Here is a 13,172-nt window from a genome sequence, read left to right on the forward strand (position 1 = left end):
CACACATCGCGCCGACAGCATCTTTCTGGTAAGAAGAGGGGCGGAGGACGTATGCCTTATGATTAACGAGACGTGGTGTGATCATAACAACATACAGGAACTCAAGTCCCTCTGTTCACCTGACTTAGAATTCCTCAATCAAATGTCGTCCGCATTATCTACAAAGGGAATTCTCTTCGATTATAATCACAGCCATATATATTCCCCCCAAAGCAGCCACATCGATGGCCCTGAACGAACTTTATTTGACTCTTTGCAAACTGGTAACCACATATCCTGAGGCAGCATTCATTGTAGCTGGGTATTTTAACAAGGCTAATCTGAAAACAAGACTCCCTAAATTGTATCAGCATATCGATTGCGCAACTAGGGCTGGTAAAACCTTAGACCATTGCTATTCTAACTTCCGCGACTCATATAAGGCCCTCCCCCGCCCTCCTTTCAGAAAAGCTGACCACGACTACATTTTGTTGCTCCCTGCCTACAGACAGAAGCTAAAACAAGAAGCTCCCACGTTCAGGTCTGTTAAAGCTGGTCCGACCAATCTGATTCCACGCTTCAAGACCGCTTCGATTACGTGGATTGGGATATGTTCCGCATTGCGTCCAACAACAACATTGACGAATACGCTGATTCGGTGAGCGAGTTCATTAGAAAGTGCATTGATGATGTCGTTCCCATAGCAACAATTAAAACATTCCGAAACCAGAAACCGTGGATTGATGGCAGCATTCGCGTGAAACTGAAAGCGCGAACCACTGCTTTTAACCAGGGAAAGGTGACCGGAAACATGACCGAATACAAACAGTGTAGCTATTCCCCCCACAAGGCAATCAAACAAGCTAAGCGTCAGTACAGAGACAAAGTAGAGTCACAATTCAACGGCTCAGACACAAGAGGTATGTGGCAGGGTTTACAGTCAATCACGGATTATAAAAAGAAACCAGCCCCGTCACGGCCTGCTCCCAGGCAGACTAAATAACTTTTTTGCCCGCTTTGAGGACAATACAGTGCCACTGACACGGCCCGCAACCAAAACATGCAGACTCTCCTTCACTGCAGCCGAGGTGAGTAAAACATTTAAACGTGTTAACCTTCGCAGGGCTGCAGGCCCAGACGGCATCCCCAGCCGCGTCCTCAGAGCATGCGCAGACCAGCTGGCTGGTGTGTTTACGGACATATTCAATCAATCCTTATCCCAGTCTGCTGTTCCCAAATGCATCAAGAGGGCCAGAATTGTCCCTGTTCCCAAGAAAGCTAAGGTAACGGAGCTAAACGACTACCGCCCCGTAGCACTCACTTCCGTCATCATGAAGTGCTTTGAGACACAAGTCAAGGACCTTATCATCTCCACCCTACCTGACACCCTAGACCCACTCCAATTTGCTTACCGCCCAAATAGGTCCACAGACGATGCAATCTCAACCACACTGCACACTGCCCTAACCCATCTGGACAAGAGGAATACCTATGTGAGAATGCTGTTCATCGACTACAGCTCAGCATTTAACACCATTAGTACCCTCCAAACTCGTCATCAAGCTCGAGACCCTGGGTCTCGACCCCGCCCTGTGCAACTGGGTACTGGACTTCCTGACGGGCCACCCCAGGTGATGAGGTTAGGTAACACCTCCACCCCACTGATCCTCAACACTGGGGCCCCACAAGGGTGCGTTCTGAGCCTTCTCCTGTACTCCCTGTTCACCCATGACTGCGTGGCCACACACGCCTCCAACTCAATCATCAAGTTTGCGGACGACACTACAGTGGTAAGCTTGATTACCAACAACGACGAGACGTCCTACAGGGAGGAGGTGAGGAACCTCGGAGTGTGGTGTCAGGAAAATAACCTCACACTCAACAAAACAAAGGAGATGATTGTGGACTTCAGGAAACAGCAGAGGGAGCACCACCCTATCCACATCGATGGGACAGTAGTGGAGGGGGTAGTAAGTTAAGTTCCTCGGCGTACACATCACAGACAAACTGAATTGGTCCACCCACACAGACAGCGTCGTGAAGAAGGCGCAGCAGCGCCTCTTCAACCTCAGGAGGCTGAAGAAATTCGGCTTGTCACCAAAAGCACACAAACTTTTACAGATGCACAATCGAGAGCATCCTGGCGGGCTGTATCACCGCCTGGTACGGCAATTGCTCCGCCCACAACTGTAAGGCTCTCCAGAGGGTAGTGAGGTCGGCACAACGCATCACCGGGGACAAACTACCTGCCCTCCAGGACACCTACCCGATGTCACAGGAAGGCCAAAAAGATCATCAAGGACAACAACCACCCGAGCCACTGCCTGTTCACCCTGCTATCATCCAGAAGGCGAGGTCAGTACAGGTGCATCAAAGCAGGGACCGAGAGACTGAAAAACAGCTTCTATCTCAAGGCCATCAGACTGTTAAACAGCCATCACTAACATTGTGTGGCTGCTGCCAACACACTGACTCAACTCCAGCCATTTAATAATGGGAATTGATGTAAAAATATATCACTAGCCACTTTAAACAATGCTACTTAATATAATGTTTACATAGCCTACATTACTCATCTCATATTGGGGCGGCAGGGTAGCCTAGTGGTTAGAGCATTGGACTAGTGACCAGAAGGTTGCAAGTTCAAACCCCTGAGCTGACAAGGTACAAATCTGTCGTTCTGCCCATGAACAGGCAGTTAACCCACTGTTCCTAGGCCGTCATTGAAAATAAGAATTTGTTCTTAACTATAAAAAATAAAAAATAAAAAAAATAATATGTATATGTATATACTGTACCCTGTCAACAACTGCATTTTTATGTAATACATGTATCACTAGCCACTTTAAACTATGCCACTTTGTTTACATACCCTACATTACTCATCTCATATGTATATACTGTACTCGATACCATCTACTGCATCTTGCCTATGCCGTTCTGTACCATCACTCATTCATATATCTTTATGTACATATTCTTTATCCCTTTACACTTGTGTGTATAAGGTAGTAGTTATGGAATTGTTAGGTTAGATTACTCGTTGGTTATTACTGCATTGTCGGAACTAGAAGCACAAGCATTTCGCTACACTCACATTAACATCTGCTAACCATGTGTATGTGACAAATACATTTGATTTGATTTAAAATCAAGAAGCTGATTAAACAGCATGATCATTACACAGGTGCATCTTGTGCTGAGGACAATAAAAGCAAACTCTAAAATGTGCAGTTTTGTCACACAACACAATGCCACAGATGTCTCAAGTTTTGAGGGAGCGTGCAATTGGCATGCTGACTGCAGGAATGTCTGCCAGAGCGGTTGCCAGATCATTTAATGGTAATTTCTCAACCATAAGCCGCCTCTAACATCGTTTTAGAGAATTTGGCAGTACGTCCAACAGGCCTCAATATCGCAGGCCACATGTAACCACTCCAGCCCAGGACCACCACATCCGGCTTCTTCACCTGTGGGATCGTCTGAGACCAGCCACCAGGACAGCTGATGAAACTCTGGGTTTGCACAACCGAAGAATATCTGTACAACCTGTCAGAAACCGCCTCAGGGGAGCTAATCTGCGTGCTCGTCGTCCTGACCAGGGTCTTGACCTGACTGCAGTTTGGCGTTGTAACCAACTTCAGTGGGCAAATGCTCACCTTCAATGGCCACTGGCACGCTGGAGAAGTGAGCCATTCACGGATGAGATCTTGAGGCCCATTGTTGTGCCCTTCATCTGCCACCATCACCTCATGTTTCAGCATGATAATGCACCCCCCATTTCGCAAAGATCTGTACACAACTGTATCTGAGACCAACAGATGCATATTTGTATTCCCAGTCATGTGAAATCAATAGATTAGGGCCTAATGAATGCATTTCAATTGACTGATTTCATGAACTGTAACTTAGTAAAATCTTTGAAATTGTTGCATGTATCGTTTATATTTTTGTTCAGTGTAGTTACTATAGTTACTCACCCCCTGTAGTTCCTAGTGTCTACTATCTATGGTAACTCACCCACTGTAGATCTGAGTCTGTACTAACTCACCCTCTGTAGGTCTGTGTGTATCAGAGCACTATTGAAGTCGGACGTTTACATACACTTAGGTTGGGGTCATTAAAACTCGCCTTTCAACCACTCCACAAATTTATTGTTAACAAACTCTAGTTTTGACAAGTCGGTTAGGACATCTACATTCTGCATGACACAAGTAATTTTTCCAACAATTGTTTACAGACAGATTATTTCACTGTATCACAAATCCAGTGGGTCAGAAGTTTACATACACTGAGTTGACTGTGCCTTTAAACAGCTTGGAAAATTCCAGAAAATTATGTCATGGCTTTAGAAACTTCTGATAGTCATTTGAGTCAATTGGAGGTGTACCTGTGGATGTGTTTCAAGGCCTATCTATCTTCAAACTCAGTGCCTCTATTCTTGACATCATGGTAAATCAAAAGAAATTAGCCAAGACCTCAGAAAAAAATTTGTAGACCTCCACAAGTCTGGTTCATCATTGGGAGCAATTTCCACACGCCTGAAGGTACCACGTTCATCTGTACAAACAATAGTACGGAAGTATAAATACCATGGGACCACGCAGCCGTCATACCGCTCAGGAAGGAGACGCGTTCTGTCTCCTAGAGATGAGCGTACTTTGGTGCGAAAAGTGCAAATCAATCCCAGAACAACAGCAAAGGACCTTGTGAAGATGCTGGAGAAAACAGGTACAAAAGTATCTATATCCACAGTAAAATGAGTCCTATATCGACATAACCTGAATGGCCACTCAGCAAGGAAGATCCTACTGCTCCAAAACAGCCATAAAAAAGCCAGACTACGGTTTGCAACTGCACATGGGGACAAAGATCGTACTTTTTGGAGAAATGTCCTCTGGTCTGATGAAACAAAAATAGAACTGGCCATTATGTTTGGAGGAAAAAGGGGGAGGCTTGCAAGCCGAAGAACACCATCCCAACCGTGAAGCACGAGGGTGGCAGCATCATGTTGTGAGGGTGGCAGCATCATGTTGTGGGGGTGCTTTGCTGCAGGAAGGACTGGTGCACTTCACAAAAGACAGCATCACGAGGCAGGACAATTATGTGGATATATTGAAGCAACATCTCAAGACATCTGTCAGGAAGTTAAGGCTTTGTCGCAAATGGGTCTTCCAAACAGCACATTTTTACTCTGATTAAATGTCAGGAATTGTGAAAAACTGAGTTTAAATGTATTTGGCTAAGGTGTATGTAAACTTCCGACTTCAACTGTAAGTGTGCAGAGTGGAGCTGGAGCGGAGTGAGGAGCGGAGGCTGCCCAATTTGTCTGGAGTGCGGAGCGAGATTCCTAAAGGCTGGAGCGTCAGCCTTCTCGCCCGCTCCAATTTTGCTCACTTCAGGAGCTCAGGGCACGCCACCCGACCCAGCATGCATTTGTAGTCTACTTGTGTGCTGCTATAGCCACTTGCTTTAGCTACTAAATATTTTCATAAAGAAACTGATAAAACACACAGGTGCAAAAATCAAGGTGACAAAAGATGAGGACCAAGAGCAAGAGAGGGAGTGTGGTGATGTGGTGTCCACAACTAAATAATCATTGTGGAATCTCTAAGGCCATCATTGATTTTGACCCAATATGCCTGGCATATTCCCAATTTCAAAGAGCTTCCCTTTTGATTGGGTTATTTTGCCTAAAAACCTTTAGGACTACTTAGAGAGAGAGAAAAAACAACAACTCTGCATCTCTGCCCAGGATGGCAAGAGTGGCCAAAAGGGTGTTAGCATTCCCAGCGGCTCTGCAAATGCAGCGAGGTACTCTGTGCTTCTGGACTCCAGGCACCATCACATGAGCCTGAAGCCGCAGACTGGCCAAACTTGTGTTTCTAAAGATTAATTCAAAGGCACTATAGACTGAGTCTAATAAGGCATTTTTAGTTTAAATTGTATTTAATTGTAAGTAAGTCACAGCCTATATGTGCAATGTATAGACTATATAGACTATAATGATTTAATACATCAAAATGTTGTTTAAATGTTGAACACATTATGTCCCTACCAGCCAATAGTGTCGCACTTGCAAATGCTTCACAATGTATTTCTTTGTATTAAAATACTTTTCATTCAAATCAAATGGTTTGGTTTCAATCCTTCAAAACCAAATGGTACTGTAGGTCCAGGTAGTTACAATAGATGGGTTTTGGTTCAATTGTGATTTTAATGAATGGAGCGAATTAAAAGCAGCATTTATTTTGAGTGCAGAGCGGTTTTTAGCGGAGCGGTTGGAAAGGAGATGGAACGCCAGAGCAGTGCTCCAGGAGCAATGAGCGGGATTCCTGACCACTCAACTCAGATCACATACTCTGGAGTGTAGTAATTCTGTGTGTACTAACTCACCCACTGTAGTTCTGTGTGTACTAACTCACCCACTGTAGTTCTGTGTGTACTAACTCACCCACTGTAGTTCTGTGTGTACTAACTCACCCACTGTAGTTCTGTGTGTGACCAGTAGGTGGTGCATGTCCTGCAGCTCTCTCTCCAAGATGAAGTTATTGAATGTGAAGAAAGCCACGCCCCTCTTAGCCCTGGCTGCAGCCATCAGCTGGACCAGAGCTGGGAGGGGAAAAACAACCAATCAGATCGCAGTATAATTTTCTGTGAATTTTCAGAGTGGGTCTATGTGGAATATCCAGTGGGTAGAGTTGAGTTATTGTTTGGGGAGTTAGGAGCCAGGGTCAACAGTTAATGGTACCTTTAACTTAAGTAAGGGGTTAATAGTTAGGGGTACCTTTAAGTTTGGGGTCTCCATTGAAGGCTCCGCAGCCCCAGTTTCCCGTGGCGATGTCAGGAAGGAAGTCTGGGTAAGTGTTGTCATCTGCCTTAAAGCCACAGTACGCCTGAGGGAGGATATTACAGGACACCACGGACATCAGATTTATCTCCAGCCCAGCTCTGCTCTAGCTAGTACTACTAATCAGCTGTAATCTGGCCCCTACAAGAGAGGAGGGTTGGCTCTCACCTTGTTGAGTTCCCTGGTGACCTGTTTCATGTTGTACTGTTCTCTCTGGTGTCTGAAGTGGAGAGCATCCATGGCCACAATCTGTCTGTGTAGCCTCTGCCACTCATCCCTGCAAACACAGGCAGAGCAATCAGGGACTTTAGTGTGTGAGTGTGTGTGTGAGTGAGTGAGTGTGTGAGTGTGTGTGTTCACCTCTCAATGTCGTCTCTGTGAGGCCCTTCCCACTTAAAAGTGTCACTGTAGCCACTGTACTGACTGAACTGTTGAGAACCTACAGAGACATAGAGAGAGAAAATGTAATGGAGAAAAATGGAGAGGAGGAGAGATGATATAACCTGTGATCACACACACACACACACACACACACACCTGTGATGAAGAGACACTCATTGTCTCCTAGTTTCTCAGTGAAGAGTCGAGATACGATGAGTTCAGGGTTCATCAGGAACAGAATCTCCTCCTGAACCAGACCTGAGCCCAACACTCCACCTCCTATCATGTTACAGGCAAAGTCTGCCTGCAACACACACACACACACACACACACACACACACACTCTTAGCATTATACACTCACAAATTCACAAACACATACAGCATTACACACACACACACACTTAGCATTACACAGTCAAAAATTCACGAACACAAACTTATACAGTGTTACACACACAAGCCAGTAGATGTCACCAACCTGTAACATCCCTGCTCCCTGTTCCTCTATGCAGCCTTCTGAGGTGACATGGAGTTTAGGAACAGTCTCTTTGCAACTGACACACAGAGAAAGACAAGAGGGGACATATTAGGAATGAGTGAGTGAGTGAGTGAGTGAGTGAGTGAGTGAGTGAGTGAGTGAGTGTACCTCCCCCAGTAGGGCATGTCTCTGTCTCTGATGTAGCGCCTCTCAAAGGTCACCAGTCCATTGGGCCTGGTCGCTGTCATGGCAACAAGGGTCAAAGTTCAGACAGATAAACCTGGTTCCCACAGCAACTATAATCAGAGGGTATTCCTCATCGACACTCATCAGACGGTCTTAAATAGGTTCCTGTAACCTACATTCTGTACCCTTCAGTACACTACAGCACTTGTATTCCAGTGACTATAGTAGTGTGTGGTAGTAACGTACCTGGGTCTGTGACAGTGTGGAAGTAATGAAGGAGGGCTCTCAGCTTCTCTCTCTTCCTCTCAGACCACTTTTCAAACAGACTGACAACACAGAGAGATCGAGTGGTCACATGTTATCATCTGTTGAAGTTGGAATACTTCGTGTTTGTCTCCATGTGTGTGGGTCCTCAGTGGAGTTTGTTGTGTGTGTTCTGACCTGTTAAAGTTGATGGTGGGGTAGTTGTGGTACTCTGCTCTGGGGTTGGGAGAGTTGCGGTGGGGGAAGGTGCAGTAGAAGGCATTGGCCAGCAGACAAGCTATCTGTCTCTGGGACAACGTGATGGACTGAGTCTGGCCCTTCTGGAGTAGAGGGATAGCCACACACACACACACACACACACACACACACACACACACACACACACACACACACACACACACACACACACACACACTTATCAGACTGAGTAGAGAACACACATTCAGTACCTCTACAATCTGTGCCCGACATAGTCCACTACCTCTGTGCCCGACATAGTCCACTACCTCTGTGCCCGACATAGTCCACTACCTCTGTGCCCGACATAGTCCACTACCTCTGTGCCCGACATAGTCCACTACCTCTGTGCCCGACATAGTCCACTACCTCTGTGCCCGACATAGTCCACTACCTCTGTGCCCGACATAGTCCACTACCTCTGTGCCCGACATAGTCCACTACCTCTGTAGGGTCTCATGGGGGCGACCTATCCTTTTCTTTTTGATTTATTATTTAATAAACACCGTTGAAACCGAGCTAATCCTACTCTGTCCGTGTCTGATCTGTGTAAACGTCTTGACCAAACGACCTGGTCTGCCACACTTCATAGTACACTACCTCTGTACCCTACTTAGTACACTACCTCTCTACCCTATATAGTGTACATAATGCAGTTCCTATGTTGTTACCTTCTTGATATAGTGAGGCAGGCTGGAGGCCAGCTCTGCTATCTTAGGAAAAACAGACATGTAGAATGTCTCTTCTTTGGGTGATTTCTAGAGAAGAGGGAAAGGAGAATATATGTAACAAAATAAAATAAAATAAAAATCACCTTTATTTATCCAGGTAGGTTAGTTGAGAACAAGTTCTCATTTACAACTGTGACCTGGCCAAGATAAAGCAAAGCAGTGTGACACAGACAACAACACAGAGTTACACATAGAGTAAACAATAAACAAGACAACACAATAAACAAGTAAATGACACAGTAGAAAAATGAAAGTCTATATACATTGTGTGCAAAAGGTATGAGGTAGGCAATAAATAGGCCATAGGAGTGAATAATTACAATTTAGCAGATTAACACTGGAGTGATAAATGAGCAGGTGATGATGTGCAAGTAGAGATACTGGTGTGCAAAAGAGCAGAAAAGTAAATAAAATAAAAACAGTATGGGGATGAGGTAGGTAGATTGGGTGGGCTATTTACAGATGGACTATGTACAGCTGCAGCGATCGGTTAGCTGCTCAGATAGTTGATGTTTAAAGTTAGTGAGGGAAGTAAAAGTCTCCAACTTCAGCGATTTTTGCAATTCGTTCCAGTCACAGGCAAGAGAGAACTGGAAGGAAAGGTGGCCAAATGAGGTGTTGGCTTTGGGGATGATCAGTGAGATATACCTACTGGAACGTGTACTACAGGTGGGTGTTATCGTGACAAGTGAACTGAGATAAGGCGGAGCTTTACCGAGCATAGACGTAGATGACCTGGAGCCAGTGGGTCTGGCAACGAATATGTAGCGAGGGCCAGCTGACTAGAGCATACAGGACGCAGTGGTGGGTGGCATAAGATGATTTGGTAACAAAACGGATGGCACTGTGATAGACTGCATCCAGTTTGCTGCGTAGAGTATTGGAAGCTATTTTGTAGATGACATCGTTGAAATCGAGGATCGGTAGGATAGTCAGTTTTACAAGGGTAAGTTTTGCAGCGTGAGTGAAGGAGGCTTTGTTGCGAAATAGAAAGCCGATTCTCGATTTGATTTTGGATTGGAGATGTTTAATATGACTCTGGAAGGAGAGTTTACGGTCTAACCAGATACCTAGGTATTATAGTTGTCCACATATTCTAGCTCGGAACCGTACAGGGTGGTGATGCTAGTCGGGCAGCGAACAGTTGAAAAGCATGCATTTGGTTTTACTAACGTTTAAGAGCAGTTGGAGGCCACGGAAGGAGTGTTGTATCGCATTGAAGCTCGTTTGGAGGTTAGTTAGCACAGTGTCCAAGGAAGGGACAGAAGTATACAGAATGGTGTCGTCTGCGTAGAGGTGGATCAGGGAATCGCCTGCAGCAAGAGCGACATCATTGATATATACAGAGAAAAGAGTCGGCCCGAGAATTGAACACTGTGGTACCCCCATAGAGACTGCCAGAGGTCCAGACAACATGCCCTCCGATTTGACACACTGAACTCTGTCTGCAAAGTAGTTGGTGAACAAGGCGAGGCAGTAATTAGAAAAACCATGGCTTTTGAGTTGCCGATAAGAAGACGGTGATTGACAGAGTTGAAAGCCTTGGCCAGGTCAATGAAGACGGCTGCACAGTACTGTCTTTTATCGATGGCGGTTATGATATCATTTAGTACCTTGAGCGTGGCTGAGGTACTAACTTTACAGTGTCCCAAAACTTTTTGAAGTTAGAGCTACAGGATGAGAATTTCTGCTTGAAAAAGCTAGCCTTTGCTTTCCTGACTGACTGCGTGTATTGGTTCCTGACTTCCCTGAACAGTTGCATATTGCAGGGACTATTCGATGCTATTGCAGTTCGCCACAGGATGTTTTTGTGCTGGTCGAGGGCAGTCAGGTCTGGAGTGAACTAAGGGCTTTATCTGTTCTTAGTTCTGCATTTTTTTAAAGGGGCATGCTTATCTAAGCTGGTGAGGAAATTACTTTTAAAGAACGACCAGGCCTCCTCGACTGACGGGATGAGGTCAATATCCTTCCAGGATACCCGGGTCAGGTGGATTAGAAAGGCCTGCTCGCAGAAGTGTTTTAGGGAGCGTTTGACAGTGATGAGGGGTGGTCGTTTGACCGCGGACCCATAGCGGATACAGGCAATGAGGCAGTGATCGCTGAGATCCTGATTGAAAACAGCAGAGGTGTATTTGGAGGGCAAGTTGACCATTTATAGTGAAGTGGTAACTGACCTGAACAAAGGTATGCAGGGCATCAAAGGACCATTGATCTTCATACTTTGGGTTGTATTTCTTTATGGCTTTCTAAGTGGAGAGAAACATGTAGATCTTTGTTCAACAGTACAGGTCAAACATGCTAACCCCTACCTTAACTATTACCACAAACCCAGGTTAACCTGAGGGGGCATGTTAGGAAATGTTAGGATAATGGATTCATGTTAGGAAATGTTAGGATGACGGATTCATGTTAGGAAATGTTAGGATGACGGAGGCGTGTTAGGAAATGTTAGGATGACGGAGGCGTGTTAGGAAATGTTAGGATGACGGAGGCGTGTTAGGAAATGTTAGGATGACGGAGGCGTGTTAGGAAATGTTAGGATGACGGAGGCGTGTTAGGAAATGTTAGGATGACGGAGGCGTGTTAGGAAATGTTAGGATGACGGAGGCGTGTTAGGAAATGTTAGGATGACGGAGGCGTGTTAGGAAATGTTAGGATGACGGAGGCGTGTTAGGAAATGTTAGGATGACGGAGGCGTGTTAGGAAATGTTAGGATGACGGAGGCGTGTTAGGAAATGTTAGGATGACGGAGGCGTGTTAGGAAATGTTAGGATGACGGAGGCGTGTTAGGAAATGTTAGGATGACGGAGGCGTGTTAGGAAATGTTAGGATGACGGAGGCGTGTTAGGAAATGTTAGGATGACGGAGGCGTGTTAGGAAATGTTAGGATGACGGAGGCGTGTTAGGAAATGTTAGGATGACGGAGGCGTGTTAGGAAATGTTAGGATGACGGAGGCGTGTTAGGAAATGTTAGGATGACGGAGGCGTGTTAGGAAATGTTAGGATGACGGAGGCGTGTTAGGAAATGTTAGGATGACGGAGGCGTGTTAGGAAATGTTAGGATAACGGAGGCGTGTTAGGAAATGTTAGGATAACGGAGGCGTGTTAGGAAATGTTAGGATAATGGAGGCGTGTGTGCATGTGTCGTACCTCTACATCACCCACTGATGCAGTGGTCTTCTTGGCCAGACTCTCCAGCTGTTTAGAGACCACCTTCCACCGACTTCGCTCAGTGCTGGATACCTGGGAAAAGACAATCAACCAAATTACCAATCAATAAATTAGCCAACAAACAAATAAATCAATCAACCAATCAACCAAATGTTCAATGAACCAATCAATTGACAAATAATGTATCGATCATCAGTAAATGAATGAATCAATGAACACACCCATCCAGTCTTGATGAGGCTTTCTGGTGAGCAGGGCATCTTAACAAAGTCACTGTGCCACACATGACATCCAGAATGAGGTTTTAATATCCTTTTATGGCAGAACTCATTCACCTGAATAGGGAGGTAGACAGAGACATGAATGAACAGTGAGAGACACTCTTTGTAGTAATTGTTTTGTGTAAACGTTCCAGTTCACTCTGTCACTTTAGATGCAAACTTTTTTATTGATCTGCACTGGTTTAATTATGTTTCTTACATCTATGAGGACGTTGTGAGTTCTGCTGAAGGACAGCTGCTCCAGCTCCACGTGACACTGAGGGACTTTCTTCAGCTTCTGAGAGCAGCACGACCTCTTCTCCTCCTCACCCCTCGCTCCCTCCGTGTCTCTTTTCCTTCCTCTATCCTTCCCTCTATTTGCGTCCCCTCCTCCACCCGCCTTTCCATCCCCCTCTTTCTCACTGTCTCTGTGCAGTGATTTGGTGACCAAAGTTTTGTCAACGTCGACCAGGTTTCCAACAGGGACCTCTCCGTTTGGGTTGCGTTTAACCCCCTGATCCCTGTTCTTGTGCTGCATGACAGCTTTCATTTGGGAACTGTTGTTACGATCGCCCATACCTGGAGATAGACAGAGAGACAGGAGTAGGCTTATACTGTCTGCTCCTGATGCTG

The 13,172-nt window shown here is 45.5% G+C and overlaps 2 protein-coding genes across 4 annotated transcripts in view; both read right to left on the minus strand.

Annotated features, from left to right (window-relative positions):
- polm (polymerase (DNA directed), mu) overlaps positions 1–13,172 on the minus strand; it is a 392,822-nt gene that overhangs the window by 194,988 nt on the left and 184,662 nt on the right. The window lies entirely within an intron of this gene.
- pargl (poly (ADP-ribose) glycohydrolase, like) overlaps positions 1–13,172 on the minus strand; it is a 28,479-nt gene that overhangs the window by 5,963 nt on the left and 9,344 nt on the right. For all 3 annotated transcript variants that reach the window (XM_064943192.1, XM_064943191.1, XM_064943190.1), the window contains 14 exons: positions 12,760–13,118; positions 12,501–12,614; positions 12,259–12,351; positions 11,283–11,354; positions 9,048–9,135; positions 8,318–8,477; positions 8,123–8,202; positions 7,859–7,931; positions 7,691–7,766; positions 7,367–7,514; positions 7,190–7,268; positions 6,998–7,106; positions 6,767–6,875; positions 6,463–6,591 (listed from right to left, as the gene is read on the minus strand). In XM_064943192.1, the coding sequence (XP_064799264.1) occupies positions 6,463–6,591; positions 6,767–6,875; positions 6,998–7,106; positions 7,190–7,268; positions 7,367–7,514; positions 7,691–7,766; positions 7,859–7,931; positions 8,123–8,202; positions 8,318–8,477; positions 9,048–9,135; positions 11,283–11,354; positions 12,259–12,351; positions 12,501–12,614; positions 12,760–13,116 (1,687 nt within the window). In that variant the 5' untranslated portion in view covers positions 13,117–13,118. The remainder of the gene's footprint in view (positions 1–6,462; positions 6,592–6,766; positions 6,876–6,997; positions 7,107–7,189; positions 7,269–7,366; positions 7,515–7,690; positions 7,767–7,858; positions 7,932–8,122; positions 8,203–8,317; positions 8,478–9,047; positions 9,136–11,282; positions 11,355–12,258; positions 12,352–12,500; positions 12,615–12,759; positions 13,119–13,172) is intronic.

Source organism: Oncorhynchus masou, chromosome 28, assembly GCF_036934945.1.
Source record: "Oncorhynchus masou masou isolate Uvic2021 chromosome 28, UVic_Omas_1.1, whole genome shotgun sequence".
Classification (NCBI taxonomy): Eukaryota; Metazoa; Chordata; class Actinopteri; order Salmoniformes; family Salmonidae; genus Oncorhynchus; species Oncorhynchus masou.